The 21490-nt window shown below is 42.6% G+C and overlaps 1 protein-coding gene across 2 annotated transcripts in view; it reads right to left on the bottom strand.

Moving 5' to 3' along the window:
- Positions 1 to 1266: 1266 nt before the first annotated feature.
- GFRA1 (GDNF family receptor alpha 1) overlaps positions 1267 to 21490 on the bottom strand; it is a 215441-nt gene continuing 195217 nt past the window's right edge. For both annotated transcript variants that reach the window (XM_050959021.1, XM_050959023.1), the window contains 2 exons: positions 4828 to 4881; positions 1267 to 3483 (listed from right to left, as the gene is read on the bottom strand). In XM_050959021.1, coding sequence (XP_050814978.1) covers positions 3322 to 3483; positions 4828 to 4881 — 216 coding nt within the window. In that variant the 3' untranslated portion in view covers positions 1267 to 3321. The remainder of the gene's footprint in view (positions 3484 to 4827; positions 4882 to 21490) is intronic.

Genomic DNA, 21490 nt, shown 5'->3' with positions numbered 1-21490 from the left:
ATTTTTTGTTGTTTTTTTTTTATCTAGTAAGTGAAAGTATCTCCTGCAGCTCATAACCTTGTCTCTTTTGTATATTAATATCTTGGGAAAGTCAGACATATGTTAAATAGTGCAAAATGCTGACCATATATCAACACATTGTGCATTAGCTCTTTAACATGCTGTTTTGTTTTTTTTTTAAAGAAACAATGACTATCAGATATATTTAACATGAAATGTGGAGATGTGTTTCTAATCATTCTAATGAAACTACCTGTTTCCTTACGTTAAATGAAAAAGGATGGCTTGTGTATCTTTATTTTAACTCATGATTTAATTTAAACATATAGCTTACTTAAAAACAACTGAGTTGATTATATTTTCAGTTTAAAGCCTAGCTGTCATCAATAGGTGCATCCTATATTTGGATGGCTGCTTCCACTGCTGCAGATATACTGGTAATAGAAATGCACTGAATGAATGTATGAAATCCAGTCTTCGCATGTTTGCCTAGCACTCAGTACATGCAATTATGATAGCTGTAAGGGGAAAGAAAAAAATGAAACGATTTGCTTCCTTTAGTACTGTAGCAAATGACTGTGTTGACAAGGTCACCGTGCTAAACTGACATAGCGCCACATCCAACAGCTAAAAATCCACCAATATTTGCATGGTGATGTCTTAAGAACCTCTCTGAAGCATCAGACTCGGAATATTTTCCTCTGGTTTTTTTAAGCAAATGTATTTTTAAATCAAGAATCCAGTGTGCTTTCAATTTATCCAGGAAAAAAACCAGAGTGCTATTTCTTGCTTGTGGTAGACACGGCCAGCTTTACAAAATGTAGTCTATTTCTGTGTTATACACATGACTCTTGTTAAGCCAGATAACAATTCCTTTTGTTATCAGATGCTAATGAGAGTTGTTGTTTACAGTGTTAAGTGATCAATTGCTTTTATTCTGAATCACACGGGTTCAGAGCTGCTATAATCAGTATAATATAGATAGAGATATTGTAGTAAAAACAAATGTATAAAATCTTCAAAAAATGTATGCACTGTACTATCAGATTATTAAAGCTCCAGATATTATTTAACATTTAATGGACTGAATATAAATGATATTGTAAAGAAAACTTTGTTTATCAAAGAAGGGTTTAACTGTTTTAATGTTTATGGATTTGTTTTGAAAATATTTTTAATTGGGTAATGTCAAACTTTCCAATTTTAATTCTGTATGCATCAGCATTTCAATAGATTATACTTCCAACTCTTTTTGACATAAAATAATTAATTTTTAAATCTTCGATCTAGCTTTCTTTTTTTCTTGTTGCAACTATTTTTCAATAATTTGATTAGCTTTTAGAAGAAAAGCAACAGCAACCACAGGGGATTTTGTAGTAACGATAGACTATATATTTCTTCTCCAAAGTAGCTGTGATGTCTTTGAAAATAATTTGAAGGGTTTTTTTTAATCAGTGCAGAATTAAGGAGTAATGTTGTCTAATTTGTTGTGTTTAGTGGAACACAGTACTCTAGATGTTTGTCAGAGAATGCTTTGAATCATATGGTATGTGACTATAACCAAGATTACAAAAGTGACTTTTAGAATTTTTTGCACTGCTTTTATTAGCTTGGTAAAAAGAAAAATCCCAAATATGGATCAGCCAATAGTTTAACAATTGGTTAGTGAGATGTATATTTTTCACATTGCTAGCAGCACTGAAGTCAATGATCTCTAGTTTGTATTTTTATTGTAAATATCTGATCTGGACATTTCAACCAAACCTGAACACATCATGTAGGTTTCAGTGTAAAACTATAAATTCAGAGTGATGAACTCTACACCTAGCAAAGTGATCGTCTACTTTCAATAAAAACAAAACCAGATTGCAGTTGATCATTTAGACATAACTGCTTGTAACAGTCACTAAGCCACTACAGTCAGGTATACAGACAGCCCTTAGGAGACGTACTGCCTATCTGATGACATTTAAAGCTTTAAAAAATCCTTTCTAGATAGTGCAGAAAATCATCATGATTCAGCACAGGATGTTGGTATGACCAAATGAAAACAAAAGTGTTTAAATCATGTGCACTGGCAAAACTGCCATTAAACTATTTATGGCCCCATCTTGCAAACCCTTACTCATATCAGCAGTCCCATGGGCTGGAGTGGGAGTACTAGTGTGAGTAAAAATTATTTACATAGATGAGGGTTGCATGACTGTACCCATAACTGAAGCAATGATCCCTTTACGTGTTGATTTTAGCAGTATAAGAAATGATACACAATTTAAATTTCACATTTCTGCTTTATGTCCTACTTTCAATCTATAATGGTGTGATCAGAGAGCTAAGGCATAAAGCTCCTTTAACTTTTAGAGCTGATATACTATGTAAATATAAGCAGATAATGCTGTTTTAGTAGATGAAATAAATTGTATGTCATTTTTATTAAACCAACAGTAAAATAACTAGACTGTATTATTACAATAGAAGTATAGAAGACCAACAATTGTACAATTGAAACTCTTTAGCAAAATTTGTTTCTATGATGTATATTCTTGTAAATTTAAATAAATTTAGCATTATGAAGTGTTTGCAATGATTGCTTCTTGTTAATTTAAGGAATTTTCACCTCTTGTTAAGGCTAAATGTAACTAAAATTTAGAAGTGCTAGTAAAAGTAAAAGTTTATCACACTGTTTTTTATGAGATTTTAACGAAAAGATGTACATTACACCTGTATGTGACTTATAATGGCTTCTCAGCAGTGAATGCAGAACCACTTACGTTACATAAACATTTAAAGAGGAGAATGCTAATACACTGAAAGAGTTAAACATCAGTAGCAATCTATCAAATAAAGACATTTCATGAAGTCCACTCTCTGGGAGAACATTCTCCATGTGACAAAAGCCTGGCATCCTCGTTAGTCTGATGTGCATTTAATTTTAAAATCAAAATCATTAAATGAGATAAATAGGATCTTAAGAAAACTGACATCTTCCTTCTCAGGTAAAGGCCAGAATTGAAATAATAATAAAAAATCCAAACAGATTGCTTTACAGGCAAATTTACATACTGTCTCTTTAAAACACTGCATGCCCAAAAGCTTTTTGGGTTTGGAATGTAACACTGCATCAAATATCTCACAAAGCCCCTAAATATCACAAGAAGCTTAAAAAAAAAAAAGAAGAGAACAAAAAAGAAAGAAAAATTCCAGTTGAATGAAACTGTTTTAGCAGAGTGCTTCAACTCAGCTCCTGGAACTGGAATTTCAGATAAACAACAGAGGACAGGGAACAGATTTTTTTTTTTAACGTGTCCTTTTGTAATGCAGCTACAAGGTTTCTGATGAACTTAAGAACAAAGAGATTAAGAGTGCAATTGTCATCAATATGAGCAGTGTGCTTAGACTGAAGCTTGTAGGAAGAGCAGATGAATTCTCTGACGATATGTGACTGGTGGAAACTCTGACTGTGTTGTCCTTCCCAATAGCATTCTGCAAGAGACAACACTTTCCTTGGTCACTGTTAAGCATTTTCATTATACTTTAATATATTTAGATACACTTAATAAAATTCATCCTGTCAGTTTCTCCCCCTCTAATTTGATGTATTTCACCACTATGAATTTAAGTATATGAGAAGGATAAAACAGGATGTCAAAACGACAGTGGTATTAAAATACAATTTGATTGTAACTATCAAAACACTTTTAAGGGACACTATCAAAGTAATCAAGTGGGGGAAAAAAAGAATACATAAAAAATGACATACTTTGAGAGATGACCCAATTAGAAGATCTAACCTTCTAAAATCAAGCAATATTTTAAATAGATCTGTGTTCAGCATGGAAATTCATTTTTAAAAAGCAGATGCAGGACTTGCTATGAAGTCTGTCTTGTGTAGCCAACAGCAAGGATTGTTTGAAAACAAAGTATTGCTGGATTCCTATAGGTAAGACTGGAACCACCATCAGAGTAGGCTTATGGGTTGGCCTAGCAACTGGAGCAATGTCCATTTAGTTTCTTTTCCCAGTTGCTGGATTGTTATATACCCTGTGTTTTCATGTACTAATGCTACATACAGTAAAGCAGTATCTTATGCAGCTGTACATTACACACAGTAAAACAACAGGATAATATTAGGGGCAGATTGGCAGGTCATGTGCAGGTACGCAGGGGACAGTACACAAGGAGTATTCTTTAACCCCTGGGCCAGCAGAAAGGTTACAGATTACTTTAGTTTCCATGAGAGTCAATCTTTCACCTCTAGGGATGGCCCTTATCGGTCAGGTTTGAAGCAGGCTGGTGGAACAGCAAAGGGAAAGGTTCCAAGTCTCCAGGGGCTGTCAATCTAGCTCCTAGTGTATTATATAACTGTCATTTCATTTATCCTAAATCAGTATTCTGTCAGCCATAAAATGAAATCTGCTGTATTTCTGGGACTTGGTAAATGCCATATGATTACATGTTCCTGCAGATTACTAGCTAATTACACTTCCTAGGTGCAACACTAATTACTATTTGACCTGCAAAATCAGTTCTTGGGAAGCTGAGTGGAAAGAGGTCTCGGAGGGAATCCCAACAACTATGTGGGAATTAAAATGTAATTATCTCACCAACGCATGGTACCAGGGTAGCAAACACTTTGGGCCCAATCCTGAGCTCCTGACTCAGGCAAAACCCCCTTTATTATGATAACTTGGTACCCAGCCATGAGCATATTGATGAGAATTTTGTCTGAGGAAAGAGTCCAGGATTGGGTCCTGGATTATTACATTTCAGACTGATATTTGTATTATGAAAAATAAAGTGCTACTGTAATAGGATCCACATTCTTACCTCATTAAGACAGAGTTCTGTGTCTACAGATTCATTGGATTTCCGCTTCTGTGCCTATAGACAAATGCAAAAGTCACACAGTATAGATGTATATTGACACACATAATATGGATATTTCTGTTTGAAGAAGCTCTTCTTGATTGTTCTGTTTCACATGAAAATGCCTCTATAGTAAGTGAGTAGGAATGAAAAGCAAATAGTAAAATAACGGTCTTGAAGTAACAATATAATCTCAATGCTTGTCTTCATAGAGCCTTAGTGGATGGCAAGCTGGGGTGTGACTCTACAGAACGGTAGCTAACCATTATATTTCAAATGGTAGTTCATCAAAACACACAAAGGAACTTTTAATGTGCAGTAGCTGGGTCTACGTAGCCAGTTAGTGCATGGCAAATTAGTGCACTGCAGATTTACCGCCTGGTTTACAGAGCATTAAATCCCCGTGTAGACAAGCCCTTTCAGTTTTAATCCCCACTGTGAATTTAAAATATAAATTTTGAAAAACCCAGTAAGGATAAGGGCATAAGGCACTCAGCTATTATCATGATGAGTGCCGTAGAAATGCCTACATATAAATCAAGTCAGTAATCAAGAGTCTATGTAAAAGGCACGTACGGTCCTGGTAGAGAAAAATGGAATATGATCATGCTTTCAGTAAATATTAACTAACACTAGTGCATCTTAGCTAGAAAATATAGACTTTGACCAGCGTATTCTTAACAGTTAGGAAAATATACACCATATTTCAAAGTGTTTTACTTCCGCTAATAGTTAGAATTTTACATGGATGTTAAGATGGCCAATAAAATTTTTTTAAAATAAAAATTTATTAATTTCTGTGTCGTGCTACAGCCACAAAGCCTGTTCTGGAAAGTTACCAGATTATGCAAACAGAACAACATTTACTTCCTTTAACGAATGTAGCTATAAATCAAACTGAAGTCAGAGGATCAGGGGGATTGGATACCAGGTGCCCCACCTCACTGGTGAGTGCTCCAACCACCAAATTATATAGTCATTCTCTCTCTCTCTCTCTCTCTCTCTCTCTCTCTCTCTCTTTCCCCGTCTCATTTTTCCCCATTATTTATCTACAGTGAAAGAGCTTTAACAGGAGAACCTGAGGGGGCACCTCATCAGAATATCCCATGGCCCAGTGGTTAGGGCATTCACCTGTGAGGTTGCAGATCCCTGTTCAAATTCCTTTTCCCCCTCATGGAGAGTGGGGACTGTAATCAGAGGTTTCCAACATCTCAGGTGTGTATCCTAACCACCAGGCTAAAAGTTATGAGGGATGTCATCCTGAGTTTCATCTTCTGTTAGCTTGTCTGTAGGGGCCTATTCAGTAGGTGAGTCCTGAGCATGGATACTGGGTCGGATCCCACAGGGGAGTTAGGGAGAGGATCCCCAGTCTGTGCATTGTTCTGGGGCTTAGGTGTGGGACTGCAGTGCATATGTGCAGAGGTAGAAACACAGGCACCTACTGACCTTTTACCTCAAAAATTTCAGTGCTGAGCAAGTTTTGGCACCTACAGGGTTCAGTAGCAGCAACTGAGGTTTTTGTGAATCCCAGTGGGGCCCAATTCTGGGATTCAGGCACCGAAAGTGGTAGGTAGGCACCTAAGTCTTTTATGAGTCTAGCCTCTAGCTGAAAAAATAAAACCCTGGCAGTGAATTTTGAGTGCTATTTGGCCAGATTAGAAATGTCTCTCTCTGGTGACTGCAATGCTGATTTCACTCCTCATTGACTTGCCACAAGGGGAAACATGAAAAGCAAGGAGAAACCAAAGTGGAACCTAATCCTGCATTTCTTTTTCAACACATCCTTCCACTGAATCAAATGGGAACGTGGAGATCCAAAGAACATAGGATAGGATCGTTGGTTTTTACAGTATAAATTATGGAAGGCCTTCATTGAGATTTTCTACCTCCTTGCTATGTGCTCGATACCCAAGTTCTTATACACGCTTCTGTCTACTGCCCGTGTGTATTTCCTAGTAGCTATGCCTGGCTTGGGTTACAGAATACTGTACCATTTAGGATATTACTATTTCTAATTAGCTTCTGCTCTATACAAAGGATTAAATTTTATCTTTTCTTAAGACTTAATATAGTTCTCAAAAATGAAAAGAGAGAACAAGGTCATGTTCCTCTTCCACTACACTCATCTTGAAAAGAAACATAACCAGTGCGGCACAGAAAGTATATTTGCATTTTAGAAAAAAACTATTTTTAGGGTGAAATCAACAATTATCAGGTAGAATCCAAAATCAACAACAAAAACTTTTCAATAATTTTGATCATTATTCACTAGGTTTAAATTGGGAAGAGTGATCTATATATTTAATGAGGAGCATTTTAACAACAATACATACATTTATTCACCTGCTTCAAATAGAACAGATGTTCCTTGATCCTTTGGATTTTAAAAAAGTAATTTTAATAATGAAGTGGCCTTTTCTCCCATCAAAGTGTAAGGGATAACGTTTGTCATTCAAAAATAAAACAACACTACACCTTTATTTTTTGTAGTGGGCGGGGGGGGGGGCGAGTTTGCAGGAAAAAAATTAGCTTTGAGGCTTTATCTGCCAAGTTTCAAATTGGAAGAGTAGATTTTTACTGCTGAGTTATAAACCTGAAAAAAATGGTTATAATGGAAATGCTGGCATAGGCTGCACTACTATAATACAATAGTGTATCACTAAATCACAAGTAATTTTGCAGGTGGAGGGGGTAGGGAAAGAACCTGTGGGCAGAAGAGTGCACTATGGGAAGCTTATATCATTAATTACATCCTAAAGGGAAAATTCTTCCTGCCCCACACAAAGAGAAGAGAACACAGCAAAACGGATGATGCTGTGTTTCACAGGAAAGGAGTGCTTTACTTGGGGAGCCAAGTCAGGACTCACACACTACTGAGGGTCTTGATGCACATGCACCCATGCACAAAAATGAGAAATGGTGTGGAGCCCCATTATCTGTTTATCTATAAAATATCCCAAAATCTCATACAAGATAAAGAGGTTTGCATCCCTTGCATGCTGCAGAGTGCAGTTCTGGCAGGGGAAATTCTGCACTTCAAGATGCAGGAGGCTTTGGGGGAACACAGCTGTGTCTTACACAGGCTACTGTAAATGCCATCCCCAGCCTCAAAGATCTTCTCAGGACAGTGCAATTCCATGCCTGGTACTCAGGAACAGGTTTGTCCCTAAGGTATTAAGAGTAGCCTTTTCAGTCAGAGTAAAGATAACAGTAGAACTTCAGAGTTACAAATACCAGAGTTACGAACTGATCAGTCATCCATACACCCCATTTGGATCAGAAGTGTGCAGTCAGACAGCAGAGACCAAAAAAAAAAAAAAAAAGCAAATACAGCACAGTGCTGTGTTAAATGTAACCTATTAAAAAAAATAAAAGGAACGTTTAAAAAAGGATTTGACAAGGTAGGAGGAAACTGTTTCTGTGTTTGTTTTATTTAAATTAAGATGGTATAAAAGCAGCATTTTTCTTCAGCATAGTAAAGTTTCAAAGCTATATTAAGTCAACGTTCAGCTGTCAACTTTTGAAAGAACATTTTATGAGTTACGAGCATTTCAGAGTTACGAACAGCCTCCATTCCCAAGAGGTTTATAACTCTGAGCTTCTCCTGCATATTTCAAAATTAAACTTATTTTCACATAAGGCCTGAGCCTGCCATAAGAATGTTCATGAGAATTTTTTTACTGACGGAAATGAGAGCAGAATTGGGCTTGTACAATAATCAATGGAAAAGAAGTTTTAAAATAATTCTAAAGAAAAGAGGTCTGGGATCTGTGTTATTGGCTAAAATCAAATCTGCTAACGATTCATACACTCAGCTGTAATCTACTGCTGAATGTAGAATGAATAGTTACAGGCAATAGACTGACTGACCTAAAAAACCTCCAAATTACTATACACCTTTTCCTTATGATACTATAAAAACAAACAGTAACTTTGTTTAACTACAGTTCTTAAAGCCCATCCCGCAAGAAATGATTAAGAACGTTTGAGATGGGTTGACTGATAACTGTGGCTTTGCAGGAAACTCCTGTATGGTTGGACTCAGAAATGCTGGCCAGTCTTAAGAAGCTGCCTCAGTTTTGTCTTTTGTCATCAGTCTTGTGTTGAGTTACCTTTTTATAATTTGTAAAATGCGCCCCTTAATTTTGTAACTAACCTAGTTACTATGGTAGAAAAGAAAAGATTCATATTTAAGAATTTGAACAGTCATGAACTCAGATGAAATTTTCATTACACTGCACATCTATCAGGAGTCTTAGTTTAGCTTGGGCAGTCTTAGGGTTTTAAACCACTCCCTCCGCCCCCCATAAGGGACCATGCCCAAGCCAATATCCTGAGGCCAATGTTCTGGCTGGTACAGAAAGCTTCCCAGCCCATTTTGGAAAAGAACTAGCGCCTCAGGCCCAGCAAAGAGCTGACAGATGTTCTTCCTGGAGGGGAAGGAGAACCAGAGCTAGCAGAGCAACTAGCTCTTTCCCTGGAAGGCACGTGGTACTGCTACATAGCCTATGTCCATATTACAGCTGGGAGCAAGCTTGAGCTAGCACACTGAAAACAATAGTGTGGATGTTGCAGCTTGGGCTCTCAAGCCCACTCAACCCCATGGGTCTGAGCTTGGGAGGCCACCGATTTTCTGGCTTATAGTGCAGTGATTTTGTTTCACATACAATGTAGCGTTCATATAGGTTATTCAACGTACGCTAGAGGTCCACTTGTGGACTGTCCCAAACCAAAGTGAGTTTTAATTTGGGAAAAGAAGGGAGCAATGGAGTACTCAGCCTGAAGAGTAAGAGATACAGAATGAGCAGCTGATCCTGCACACCAATACTTCTCTGATAGTTTGGTCTTTAGGTTTCATGATGGAATATGGACTTTACAGGCCTCATTGCTTAGATACTACGGTGATAAGCAATATAGCTATAACTAAGACAGATACATAAATTTCATCCATGTTTTCAGGTCATTTTAATGGGTGTGGCTTTGCCATCCTTTCAAATTCTTGGCTAGCTATAAGTATATTAACAAGGAGAAGAAGAAATCTCCCCAAACACCCTCTGGCTGACCCCACTCCTGAAATATTCATAACAAATGACATTATATGTTCTTTTTGTTCTTTTCTAGTGTTGATTAGAGATTTACTATGCAATCAACCTGTTTTCCTAACAGCAGGACACAAACAATAAACAGAAAAATGCACAGAGTGTAAAAATGCAATCAGTTTAACTCTTCTGCACTCACTAAGTGCTAGCTGCATCTATCACACTTGTCAATAGTATTTTCTTATTAGTACAGTGGTCCAATAGTATGCTGCAATATAAATTACTTTTAACGGGAAAACAAGCAAAGTGCATGTCAGAGACAGAGTATACTAAAATAAGGATCTAATTCAGCATACAATAAAAGACGGTTACTCACCTTTGTAACTGTTGTTTTTCGAGATGTGTTGCTCATATCCATTCCAATTAGGTGTACGCGCGCTGCGTGCACGTTTGTCGGAAGATTTTTACCCTAGCAACACTCGGTGGGTCGGCTGGGTCGCCCCCTGGAGTGGCGCCATTATGGCACCGGATATATACCCCTGCCGACCCAACAGCTCTTCAGCTCCTTCTTGCTGGCTACTCCGACAGAGGGGAAGGAGGGCAGGTTTGGAATGGATGTGAGCAACACATCTCGAAGAACAACAGTTACAAAGGTGAGTAACTGTCTTTTCTTCTTCAAGTGCTTGCTCATATCGATTCCAATTAGGTGACTCCCAAGCCTTACCTAGGCGATGGAGTTGGAGTAAGATGTTGCAGAATGTAAAACTGCTGAGCCAAATGCTGCATCATCTCTGGACTGTTGCACCAATGCGCAATGTGACGCAAAGGTGTGAATCGATGACCAAGCAGCTGCCCGACATATCTCCTGGATGGGAACATGGGCCAGGAAGGCGGCAGATGAAGCTTGAGCCCGAGTAGAATGGGCAGTGGGGTGGCTAGCAGGAACGCGAGCCAAATCATAGCAGGCACGGATGCAAGATGTCACCCAAGATGAAATTCGCTGGGAGGAAACCAGCAGGCCCTTCATCCGGTCTGCCACCGCTACAAAGAGCTGAAGCGACTTTTGAAAGGGTTCTGTTCTTTCGATATAAAAGGCAAGAGCCCTGCGGACATCTAGGGAGTGCAGCTGTTGTTCCCGACGCGATGAGTGCGGCTTCGGGAAGAAGACCGGAAGGAAGATGTTGTGATTGACATGAAAGGCAGACACCACCTTAGGGAGGAAGGCCAGGTGTGATCGCAGCTGTACCTTGTCCTTATGAAACATCGTATATGGGGGGTCTGCTGTCAGGGCCCGAAGCTCGGATACTCGCCTTGCCGAAGTAATAGTGACAAGGAAGGCTGTCTTCCAAGAGAGGTATAGCAGTGAGCAGGTGGCTAGCGGTTCAAAAGGAGCACCCATACGCTTGGCTAGAACCAGATTAAGGTCCCAGGTAGGGGTCGGGTGTCTAACCTGCGGGTACAAATGTTCCAAGCCCTTGAGGAACCTTGAAACCATGGAGTGAGAGAAGACTGATCGCCCATTCTCTCCTCGGTGGAAGGCGGAGATGGCTGCTAGATGCACTTTTATGGAAGAGACCGCTAGGCCGTGTTCTTTCAGGGACCAGAGGTAGTCCAGGACAGCAGGAACTGGTACCTGCGTGGGGACAGTGTTACGTTGAGCGCATCAGCAGGAGAAACGCTTCCACTTGGCCAGATACGTCAACCTAGTGGAAGGCTTCCTACTGCCCAAGAGTACCTGTTGGACTGAGACGGAGCAACGTAACTCGGACCGGCTTAACGACGCAGCAACCATGCTGTGAGGTGAGGAGACTGTAGGTCTGGATGGTGAAGTCTGCCGAAGTCCTGAGTTATGAGATCCGGCCAGAGTGGTAAGGGAATTGGGTCTGCCACTGAGAGGTCGAACAACATGGTGTACCAGTGCTTCCTCGGCCACGCTGGAGAGATGATGATCAGGTGGGCGCTGTCCCTGCAGAGCTTGAGGAGGACCCTGTGAACCAGCGGAAACGGTGGAAAGGCGTACAGTAGACGGTTCGTCCATGGTATCAGGAATGCATCTGAGAGGGAGTGTGGGGAGCACCCCTGGAAGGAACAGAACACATGGCATTTCTTGTTCGCGCGAGAGGCGAAGAGGTCTATGTGGGGAAAAACTCTACTTCCGGAAAACAGAATGGATGACGTCTGGACGAATTGACCACTCGTGAGACAGGAAGGATCTGCTGAGGTGATCCGCCAGAGTGTTCTGAACTCCTGGGAGAAAGGACGCTACCAGATCAATCGAGTGGGCTATGCAAAAGTCCCAGAGCGGAATGGCTTCCTGAGAAAGGAGGGAGGAGCGTGCTCTGCCCTGCTTGTTTATGTAAAACATGACCGTTGTGTTGTCTGTGAACACTAATACACAACGGCCTTGGATATGCTCTCGAAACACCTGGCACGCTAGACAACTGTCCTCAGCTCCCGCACATTGATGTGTAAGGTTAGTTCTTGAGCTGACCAGAGGCCTTGAATGCGGAGGCCCTCGAGGTGGGCGCCCCAACCCAGAGATGACGGGTCCGTGGTTAGGGCCATCGAAGCTTGTGGTGGGTGGAATGGCATCCCTGCACAAACTAGGGTGGGAGTCAGACACCAGGTTAGAGAGCCTAAAACATTCGGGGGAACAGTGAGTATTGAGTCCAGGCTGTCCCGGCCTGGCCGGTATACAGAGGCAAGCCAGGTTTGAAATGGACGGGCGTAACCAGGCATGTTTGGTCACGAAGGTGCAGGCGGCCATGCGACCGAGTAGGCTGAGACAAGCGCGAGCCGATGTTGTCGGGAAGGTTTGGAGGCCTTGAATAATTGTAGCCATCGCCTGAAAACAAGGTTGCAGCAGGCAGGCTCTGGCCAGAGTGCAGTCCAGAATCACCCCAATGAAGTCTATTCTCTGCGTGAGTATCAGAATAAACTTCTCTATGTTGATCATCAGGCCTAGGCTCCTGAAGAGGTCTTTGACGATGTACAGGTGATGTCTCACTTGTGACTCGGAGGTCCCTCGAATGAGCCAATCGTCAACATACAGGTAAACATGGACCTGACGACGTCAGAGGGAGGCAGCTACCACGGCCATGCATTTTGTGAATACTCTCGGAGCCACAGAAAGGCCAAATGGAAAGACAGTGAACTGAAAATGTTGATGGTTGACCACAAAACGGAGGTACCGTCTGTGTGGTGGGTAAATTACGATGTGGAAATATGCGTCCTTCATATCGAGGGCAGCATACCAGTCTCTGGGATCCAAAGACGGGATAATGGTCCCCAGGGATACCATGTGGAACTTCAACATTATCATGAATTTGTTGAGTCCTAGCAAGTCTAGGATTGGTCGTAGACCTCCCTTTGCCTCTGCCGATTCCCTCAGCCACACCTTCTGCTGAAGTCCTGTCATGGCCTAGGTGGGGTGTAAGTACGGTGAGGCTGGGGCCGGAAGGTCCTGCATTGGTTCACTAGTGTGTGCATCCCCAGCGAGCACATTATTACTCAATTGTCCTTCAGACTTTGCAATCTGGGATCAGTCTTGTCTGAGAAGAGCCCCTGGCCTTCAAAGGGCAAGTCTTGAATAGTTTGTTGTAATTCAGGAGGAAGGCCTGATACCTGGAGCCAGGAGATACGCCTCATAGTCACTCCTGATGCCAGAGTCCTGGCTGCAGAGTCCGCTGCATCCAGAGAAGCTTGGAGGGAGGTTCTCGCCACCTTCTTACCCTCCTCAAGCAGGGCCGCAAATTCCTGGCAGGACTCCTGGGGAAGAAGCTCCGTAAACTTCCCCAAGGACGTCCACGTGTTATAGTTATACCTACTTAGGAGGGCTTGCTGGTTTGCCACCCTAAGTTGAAGGCCCCCAGCCGAATATATTTTGCAGCCTAGGAGGTCCATGCGCCTAGCCTCCTTGGACTTGGGAGCAGGAGCTTGCTGGCCAGGACGTTCCCTCTCGTTTACTGATTGAACTACTAGGGAACAAGGAGGCGAGTGTATGTAGAGATACTCATACCCCTTGGAGGGTACCATGTATTTTCCCTTTACTCCTCTGGCTGTGGGGGGGAATCGAGCAGGGCTGGTGCTTCCATTTAGGTGGCCTACGCAATCGCCTAGGGTGCCAGGATTATTGGGGGGCGGCATTTTGCCGGGGGAGAGGGCGGCAGGCGGCTCCAGTGGAGCTGCTGCTGTCGTGTCTGTGGAGGGTCCCCTGGTCCCGACGCTCCAGTGGAGCTGCCGCAGGCACTCCTGCAGACGGTCCGCTGCTCCCGCATACCTCCCGCAGGCACGACTGCGGCAGCTCCACCGGAGCCACGGACCCTCCGCAGGCACGAGTGCGGCAGGTCCACTGGAGCCGCGGGACTAGCACGCGGGGCAGTGAAATGGCAGTGCGCCTAGGGCGCTAAAAATACTAGCGCCGGTCCTGGGATCGAGGCTGGGGATTGTCAAATGGTGTCCGCGTTTGCTTGAATAGTGTGGATAAACGGCAGGGCCACTCTAGTAGGTGCATCTGCAGATAGGATGTCCACTACAGGGTCCTCTATTTCAGGTACCTCCTCCACCTGCAGATTCATATTCTGCGCCACCCATCTCAAGAGGTCTTGATGTGCCCTTAGGTCAATTGGGGGAGGGCCAGAGGAGGATGTTCCTGCCACAGCCTCATCTGGTGAGGAGGAAGAGGAGAGGCCAGGGACAAGAGGGTCCTGTGGGGACTCCTGTTCTTGAGAAGCAGCGTCAACTCAGGTGGGACCTGTGTGTCTGCATATGGTACCAAAGCCTCATCCACACCCATGGGGGGGGCGGCTTACGGTTGCCTCTGGTGCCCGGTGTTCTGACCGGGCAGACTGTGGTGCAACTGAGGGAACACCCTGGGCTTCGTGGTACACCCACGGAGTCCAGAAAGATCACTGATAGGGTCCTTGCTCGTGGCTCTGGCTCTCAGGAAACATATGGCTGCGGATAGGAAATGCTACCAGACTGTAATGACACCAAGGTGTGTCTCGACAGCCGAAGCGGTGCTGATAGACCCTGAGAGGGAGCCATGTCTTGGGTTGGTCTTTCCCAGGATGGCACCGGGGAGTGGTACCAGGAGCTTTAACAGTACCGTGAGGGAGACCGGGACCTACGACTGAAGTGGTGCTGGGAGGTCGACCGGGATCTTGAGTCCCTTTGCCTGGAGCGGCTGTGAGATAAGCGGTGCCATGAATGGTGCCAGGAGTTGGATCAGTACCGTGAGTATCTGGCAGGCGAACGGGAGGCCGAGCAGTGCAGCGAGTGCGACTGGTACCGTGATGGAGCGCGGTGCCGGGACTGCGATCGGCCGCATGACTGAGATCTTGAACGATGCCTCTCGGCGGCTCCCATGGAGGGCAGCCTCAGCAAGACAGGCTTGCCAATAGATTGGATGACCCGCACTGGCGGTGCTGGGGGTTGAAGCAGCGCGGTCTTCGTCATCGCGATCAACTCCCGTGCCGTGGAGGTGGTCTCTGGTGTGGATGGGAGAGTGAACTCGACCATGGCATGAGCCGGGGAGCTTTCGGACACCGGACTCAACAGCCCTTCTGGGACCGGAATCAACGATGCCGCACTCGGTGGTGCCACGGCAGATGACGGTGCCGGGCGATCTGTCGTCAACAGGCGCTCCTTCTGTGGTGCGGGTGGTGCCGAAGCAGCCGGAGCGCTGGGTTCCTTCCTGGGCCGCAGGGACAGGGAGCGGTGCCGAGCAGCTGTCGGTGCCGGTGAGGGTCGGTGCCATGGCTCCTTCGCGGTACCGGAGCAGTCTGGAGCCGAAGGGGCGCTCCTCACAGATGCAGGCTGTTGAGCGCTCGGTACCGACGCTGCAGGGCTAAGTGCCGCCTCCATGAGGAGCTGTTTCAGTCGAAAGTCCCACTCCTCCTTCATCCTCGGTTTAAATGACTTACAGATGCGGCACTTATCAGTAAGGTGGGATTCCCCTAGGCACTTAAGGCAGGAGTCGTGGGGATCCCCTATTGGCATCGGCTTTTGGCATGCCGAGCATGGTTTGAATCCCGGTGACCTGGGCATGAGCCCAGCACCAGGGTGGAGGAAAGGGTTAATCCTCGATTCCTGCTCAACTATATACACTAACTATATATATATATACCACAACTAACACTAACTACAACTGTAAAAACTTGAACTATAAACACAATTAACAGTAAAGAACAACGAGTAAGCTAGGGAAGTGGAGATCAGCAAAGCCGCGCTCCCCAGTTCCAACGACCGTCATGGGCGGTAAGAAGGAACTGAGGGGCCGTTGGGTCGGCAGGGGTATATATCCGGTGCCATAACTGTGCCACTCCAGGGAGCGACCCAGCCGACCCACCGAGTGTTGCTAGGGTAAAAATCTTCCGATGAACGTGCACTGGTGTAATGCTATTTATGCTTTGTAGATTCTCACCATGAAGAAGCCAGATTTTTTTTTGCCGAATCAGCCCCAAAGATGCTACCTTGGAGCACAAATTTTATCTGTGGTCATTTTGCCTAACAGTATCATCCCATTTGGTACAGTAAGTACATTTTAATGGTAGATATTACCAAAACATTTCTGGTATCACTCTTCAATGCTAGGAACAAAATACATAGTAAGTATCTTACAAAATACGTAGTAAGTCTTCTTGTATGTGCATGTATTCCAATGCCAATAGGCAGCTGAAACCTGGCTCATTTGAATGTTCATAAAGCCCAGGGAAGGCAGATTACCTACAAAGTTCCCTTTCCCCCTCCGCACAGGGCATCCTGCTGTTTGTGTTTGAGTGAAATTTGTGTGCTCAAATTTTAGGAGTAAGGTAACTAAGCTGTGTGACCACACAATAGATATCTGACTCAGGACTCTGCGGAAAACAAATCCTTCCTGACTATGCATGGCCAGATACACAGATCTACAGTTAGTTTTTGAGTGAGCAGAGTACAGAATGCAATACACAGACTAAGCCGCCAAAAACAACCGACCTAGGATCTTCTGAATATCTAACCTTACATGGTGGTAGAGTAACTAGTTCTGGGTTTGCTTTCCTTTTCACTCACTCATTGATCTGAGTTAAATGACTTCATATAGCCCTAGATTCTTGTTTCCTATTTTTAGGGAATATTGTGCAAGGTTCCTAAAATTGTCTTTTTATGGATTTGCCTCAAGGAAACATTTTTGCATTAAGAAAGGCAGAGAAGAAAAGAGAATACTAAAAAGCATAGGCAGAATAACTTTTCCTAGCCTAATATCCTAACAACTTAGGCTCCTTGGATTTTTTGCCCCTCAGCTATAACACTGAACACCATGTAATCCAAAATCTAGTACTTTGGGATTTTATTATTAAAATCCATCATCCCAGTGATTCTCTACTGCCACCAACCCAGCGACTTATATACTAGTTATAAGTAGCATCTAGATATTGTGCACTGTAATTCACTTAAAGAAAACAAATGTGAATATAAAGCTATTAAAATCCTATTTGAATACAGTCATATTTTAACTTTAAATAAAGAAACTTCATGGTTGAAATCCTGAACCCACTGACTTTACTGGGGGCTGGGATTTCATCCCACATGTCTAAGTGCTAGTGATACTCCTGCTTTCAGTAACCCCACATATCCCGTGAGAGTTTAAACCTTAAATGCGCTACTCACAAGCAAGTTCCCATTCACATTTATCACAAAATCTCTGCACAGTTTGACATGATTGTTCACAATTGGGAGTCTCTGCTTAGGAAAAACCTAGGGGTGGCATAGCAGGTCAGGATTCAGCTGCATTGAGAGCTGGGTGGGGAAGCAAGCCAGTTGCCTGCCAAGGCTGGCTATATGATATGTACAAAGCCCCATGCTGCCAATGGAGGGGAAGGCAGAGTGGAAAAACGAGGCCATGAGTTGCCTCCACACTCCAGCAGCAGGACCAGAGGAAAGGTAACTTGCATTTCTGCAACCAGGAGGCGAAAGCAAGCTGGCTTGTTTGAACGTCTGTCTGTGGACAGACCTGAGCAGCGGCTGTGGTGCTTGTGCAAGACGCTGTTCTCCAGAATGATGCCTGGCTTAAGCAACGGATATTAATGCCTCTTTCTTGAGCACTACAATGACTCAGAAATGTTAAGGGGAAAAGAATTGTCAAATATTTGTCTAGAGAACCTACTGACCGAGTCTTTTTCAACAGACTAAATTGTTGAGGATTTTCGCATTTATTAACCATATAGTAAATCTGTGTATATGTGCATGGGAAGTAAAAGGGAAAACTGCAGATACTAAGATAAGATTATCTATATTAGCAGTCGGCAACCTTTCAGAAGTGGTGTGCCGAGTCTTCAAATAGTCACTCTAATTTAAGGTTTCGCGTGCTGTCATAAACAGATAGCTAAGGGTTAATGTTCTTTTACCGGTAAAGGGTTAACACAGGGAACCAAACACCTGACCAGAGGACCAATCAGGAAACAAGACTTTTTCAAATCTGGGTGGAGGGAAGTTTTGGGTGTGAGTTCTTTTGTTCTTTGTCTTGGTTCGGTGACCCTCTCGGCTCTGAGAGTGATTTTTCTATCTCCAGGCTTTCTAAGCTTCTGTTTCCAAGTTGTAAGTACACGGATAGTAAGACAATAGGTTTATATTGTTTTTTTGTATTTACATGTGTGTAGTTGCTGGAATGTGTTAAATTGTATTCTTTTTGGATAAGGCTGTTTATTCATTTTTTTCCTTTAAGCAATTGACCCTGTATATTGTCACCTTAATACAGAGACCATTTTATGTCCTTTTTCTTTCTTTTTAAGACCTGTTTGAGTGTTTTTTCACTGGTTAAGGCTAAGAAATGAAGGGAGTGTTTTTTCACTGGTTAAGGCTAAGAAATCTTTGTGTTAGATTTACTAAGCCTGACTTTGCATACCCTCTGGGTGAGGGGGAAGAGATGTTAGATCTCTCGGTACTTGTGTTTCAAGGACTTGAAGCAGGGAGGGTGGAATCCCTTTGTTTAGATTCACGGAGCTTGAATCTGTATCTCTCTCCAGGAACCCAGGGAGGGACCACCTGGAGGGGAAGAGGGAGAAGGGAAGTGGTTTATTTCCCTTTGTGGTGAGACTCAAGGTATCTGGGTCTTGGGGTCCCCTGGGAAGGTTTGGGGGGACCAGAGGGTATCAAGCCCTAAAATTCCTGATTGGTGGCAGCGCTATCAGATCTAAGCTGGTAATTAAGCTTAGGGGAATTCATGCTAGTACCCATATTTTAGACGCTAAGGTCCAGATTTGGGAATTATACTTGACACGTGCCAGTAAAATATTTAAACATTTTTAGAAGGTCTCTTTCTTCAAGTCTATAATATATAACTAAACTATTGTTGTATGTAAAGTAAATTAAGGTTTTAAAAATGTTAAGAAGCTTCATTTAAAATTAAATTAAAATGCAGAGCCCCCCGGACCAGTGGCCAGGACCTGGGCAGTGAGAGTGCCACTGAAAATAATTTTTAGCATTAAATATACCATTCAGAATAAAATCACTCATTATATAGGAGGAAGGAACATTAACTTTTTAAAGAATGAAATAAAGCTTATCCAGGTAAGACTGTAACAGGAATAACCTGCATTTTCTGATAATGAGAAGGCAACAGACATTACAAGAAATCAGACAGAAGCAAAAATCCAGCACAGAAAATTTCAGCCCAAACAGGTAAGGTTTTGGCAAAAAAATTATAAGCCATTGAAAACAGGCTCTTATAAATGGGAAGTGTTAGACTACCAGCTCTGCCTGTAATAATTTATTCTTATTTTCATTAGAATAATGCTACCTTCAGTGAATCTTTCCCCATCATTTTCCAGTGAGACATTCACACTTACCATTGGTATTCTGGGTTATTAAATTCCTAGATCACTTTAATTCTTGAAAGTAAAACTAGTATCATGCTAATACTCCTTGTGAACATTTTATTTTCTACGATATACTCATGTTCCAAAGGATTTAAGTGAGGACAAAACAAAATGTTAAATCAGTCCAATAAGTCCTATCAACTGCCTTCCATTAGTTAAGCTATCCCTTATGCATCATCCTACCCCCACTGGAGTCAATAGGACTTCGATGATTTTACTTGAATGGGAGCAGAATTGAGCCCTGAGACAGGGATGAAAACCTGGCCCCATGGAAGTCAATGGCAACACTTCTATTCACTTTAGTGGGCCAGGATTTCACCCCAAAGACTTAGTCTGTCTCTGGTATTACAGGGTAACAATCCTCTCTCATACAAACAGTCTCACTGAAGTGAATAGAGCTATCTGAGCGAGTGAGAAATATTTATCAGAGTAGGAGTTTGTACAATCATACCTAATTTTCTATTTCCCATATTCTTTATGAGTTTGATCTTGCACCATATAAGTCAATAGGAGTTTTTACATTGACTTATATGGGAGCAGGATAAAACCCTATGTAACTTTCTAACATCTACTTGTATCTGCTATGAATAATTACCCAAATATGCTGTGGGGAAAAAAGTCCTATACCACATAGTTAACTTTTTGCCACAAATAAAATGCTCACTGCACACACACATGAGCATACAAACAAAATGAATGCACATTTTAAATTCTTAGCAATTATGCATCACATTTTGGAAAATGATGAGTCCATGATAATCAGATTATGCAAATAATTATCAGATTATGCAAAATTATATTCACAGGAAATAATTCTGTTGTTTCATTGCCTAAATCAGCCACAGAAATGATGGAAAGCTTATATTCAAGCAGAATAATGTAATGCAGAAAAATGTAAGTATTATAAATAGACAAATCCTAATATTTTGCATAGGTTCCATGTATAAGAGTGGCACTAATTGTCACCTCTGGCAGTGAGCCTCATCAGAGAGGCCAAGGATTTATGAGCATATGATTATAAAATTCCACAGTGTTTCAGATGTTTCTTTCCAGTTTTCTTTCTCTTTGAGATTCACTGCTCTGTCAGGACAGGAAAGATCTCATGTGCTCAGAGATTTTGTAATTCCTTGGTGTCTTCAAGGTGCAATATACACAAAATGTTAACATCTTTTGGGGGGGGCCTACATAGAAATTATAGGGCTCTACTAGCATATGCATGCTGCAGTGGAGACTCGAGTGGACTACCTGACTAGGACCTTGTTTAAAGGATTGTTGGGGCAAATGTTTTCCTGAATGTGCAGGAGCTACACTAATATTTCTGCATCTTCCAAAATATTCCCTTTAAGGCATTTGTTTATGGTTTTTTATTTAAGGTGAATATGTGCATGTGTGTGAGTCTAAGTGTTTGACTGACAGCTGTGGAGAAAGGCCCGGCTTGACAAAGACCTGGCTACGATGATTTAGTTAGGGTTGGTCCTGCCTTGAGCAAGGGGCTGAACTAGATGACCTCCTGAGGTCTCTTCCAACTCCAATCTTCTATGACTCTTCAATTTAGTCATGAGTCAAGTACACCACAGTCAGCACAAGTGTCTCGATCCAGAGCTGGAGGGAGCAGCTGGTAGTTCAAATCTCTGTACTCTGCTTAGTCCTTGGCCTCTTTGTTGAGACTATCAAAAAAGCACTACTAAGTGTAGCAGTGGTTTTTGAAGCGTGGACACTTGGGCCCAGATT

Source organism: Gopherus flavomarginatus, chromosome 6 (assembly GCF_025201925.1).
Source record: "Gopherus flavomarginatus isolate rGopFla2 chromosome 6, rGopFla2.mat.asm, whole genome shotgun sequence".
Taxonomy (NCBI): Eukaryota; Metazoa; Chordata; order Testudines; family Testudinidae; genus Gopherus; species Gopherus flavomarginatus.
The sequence above is the reverse complement of the archived record's forward strand: the minus strand, read 5'-3'. Positions and strand labels throughout refer to the sequence as shown.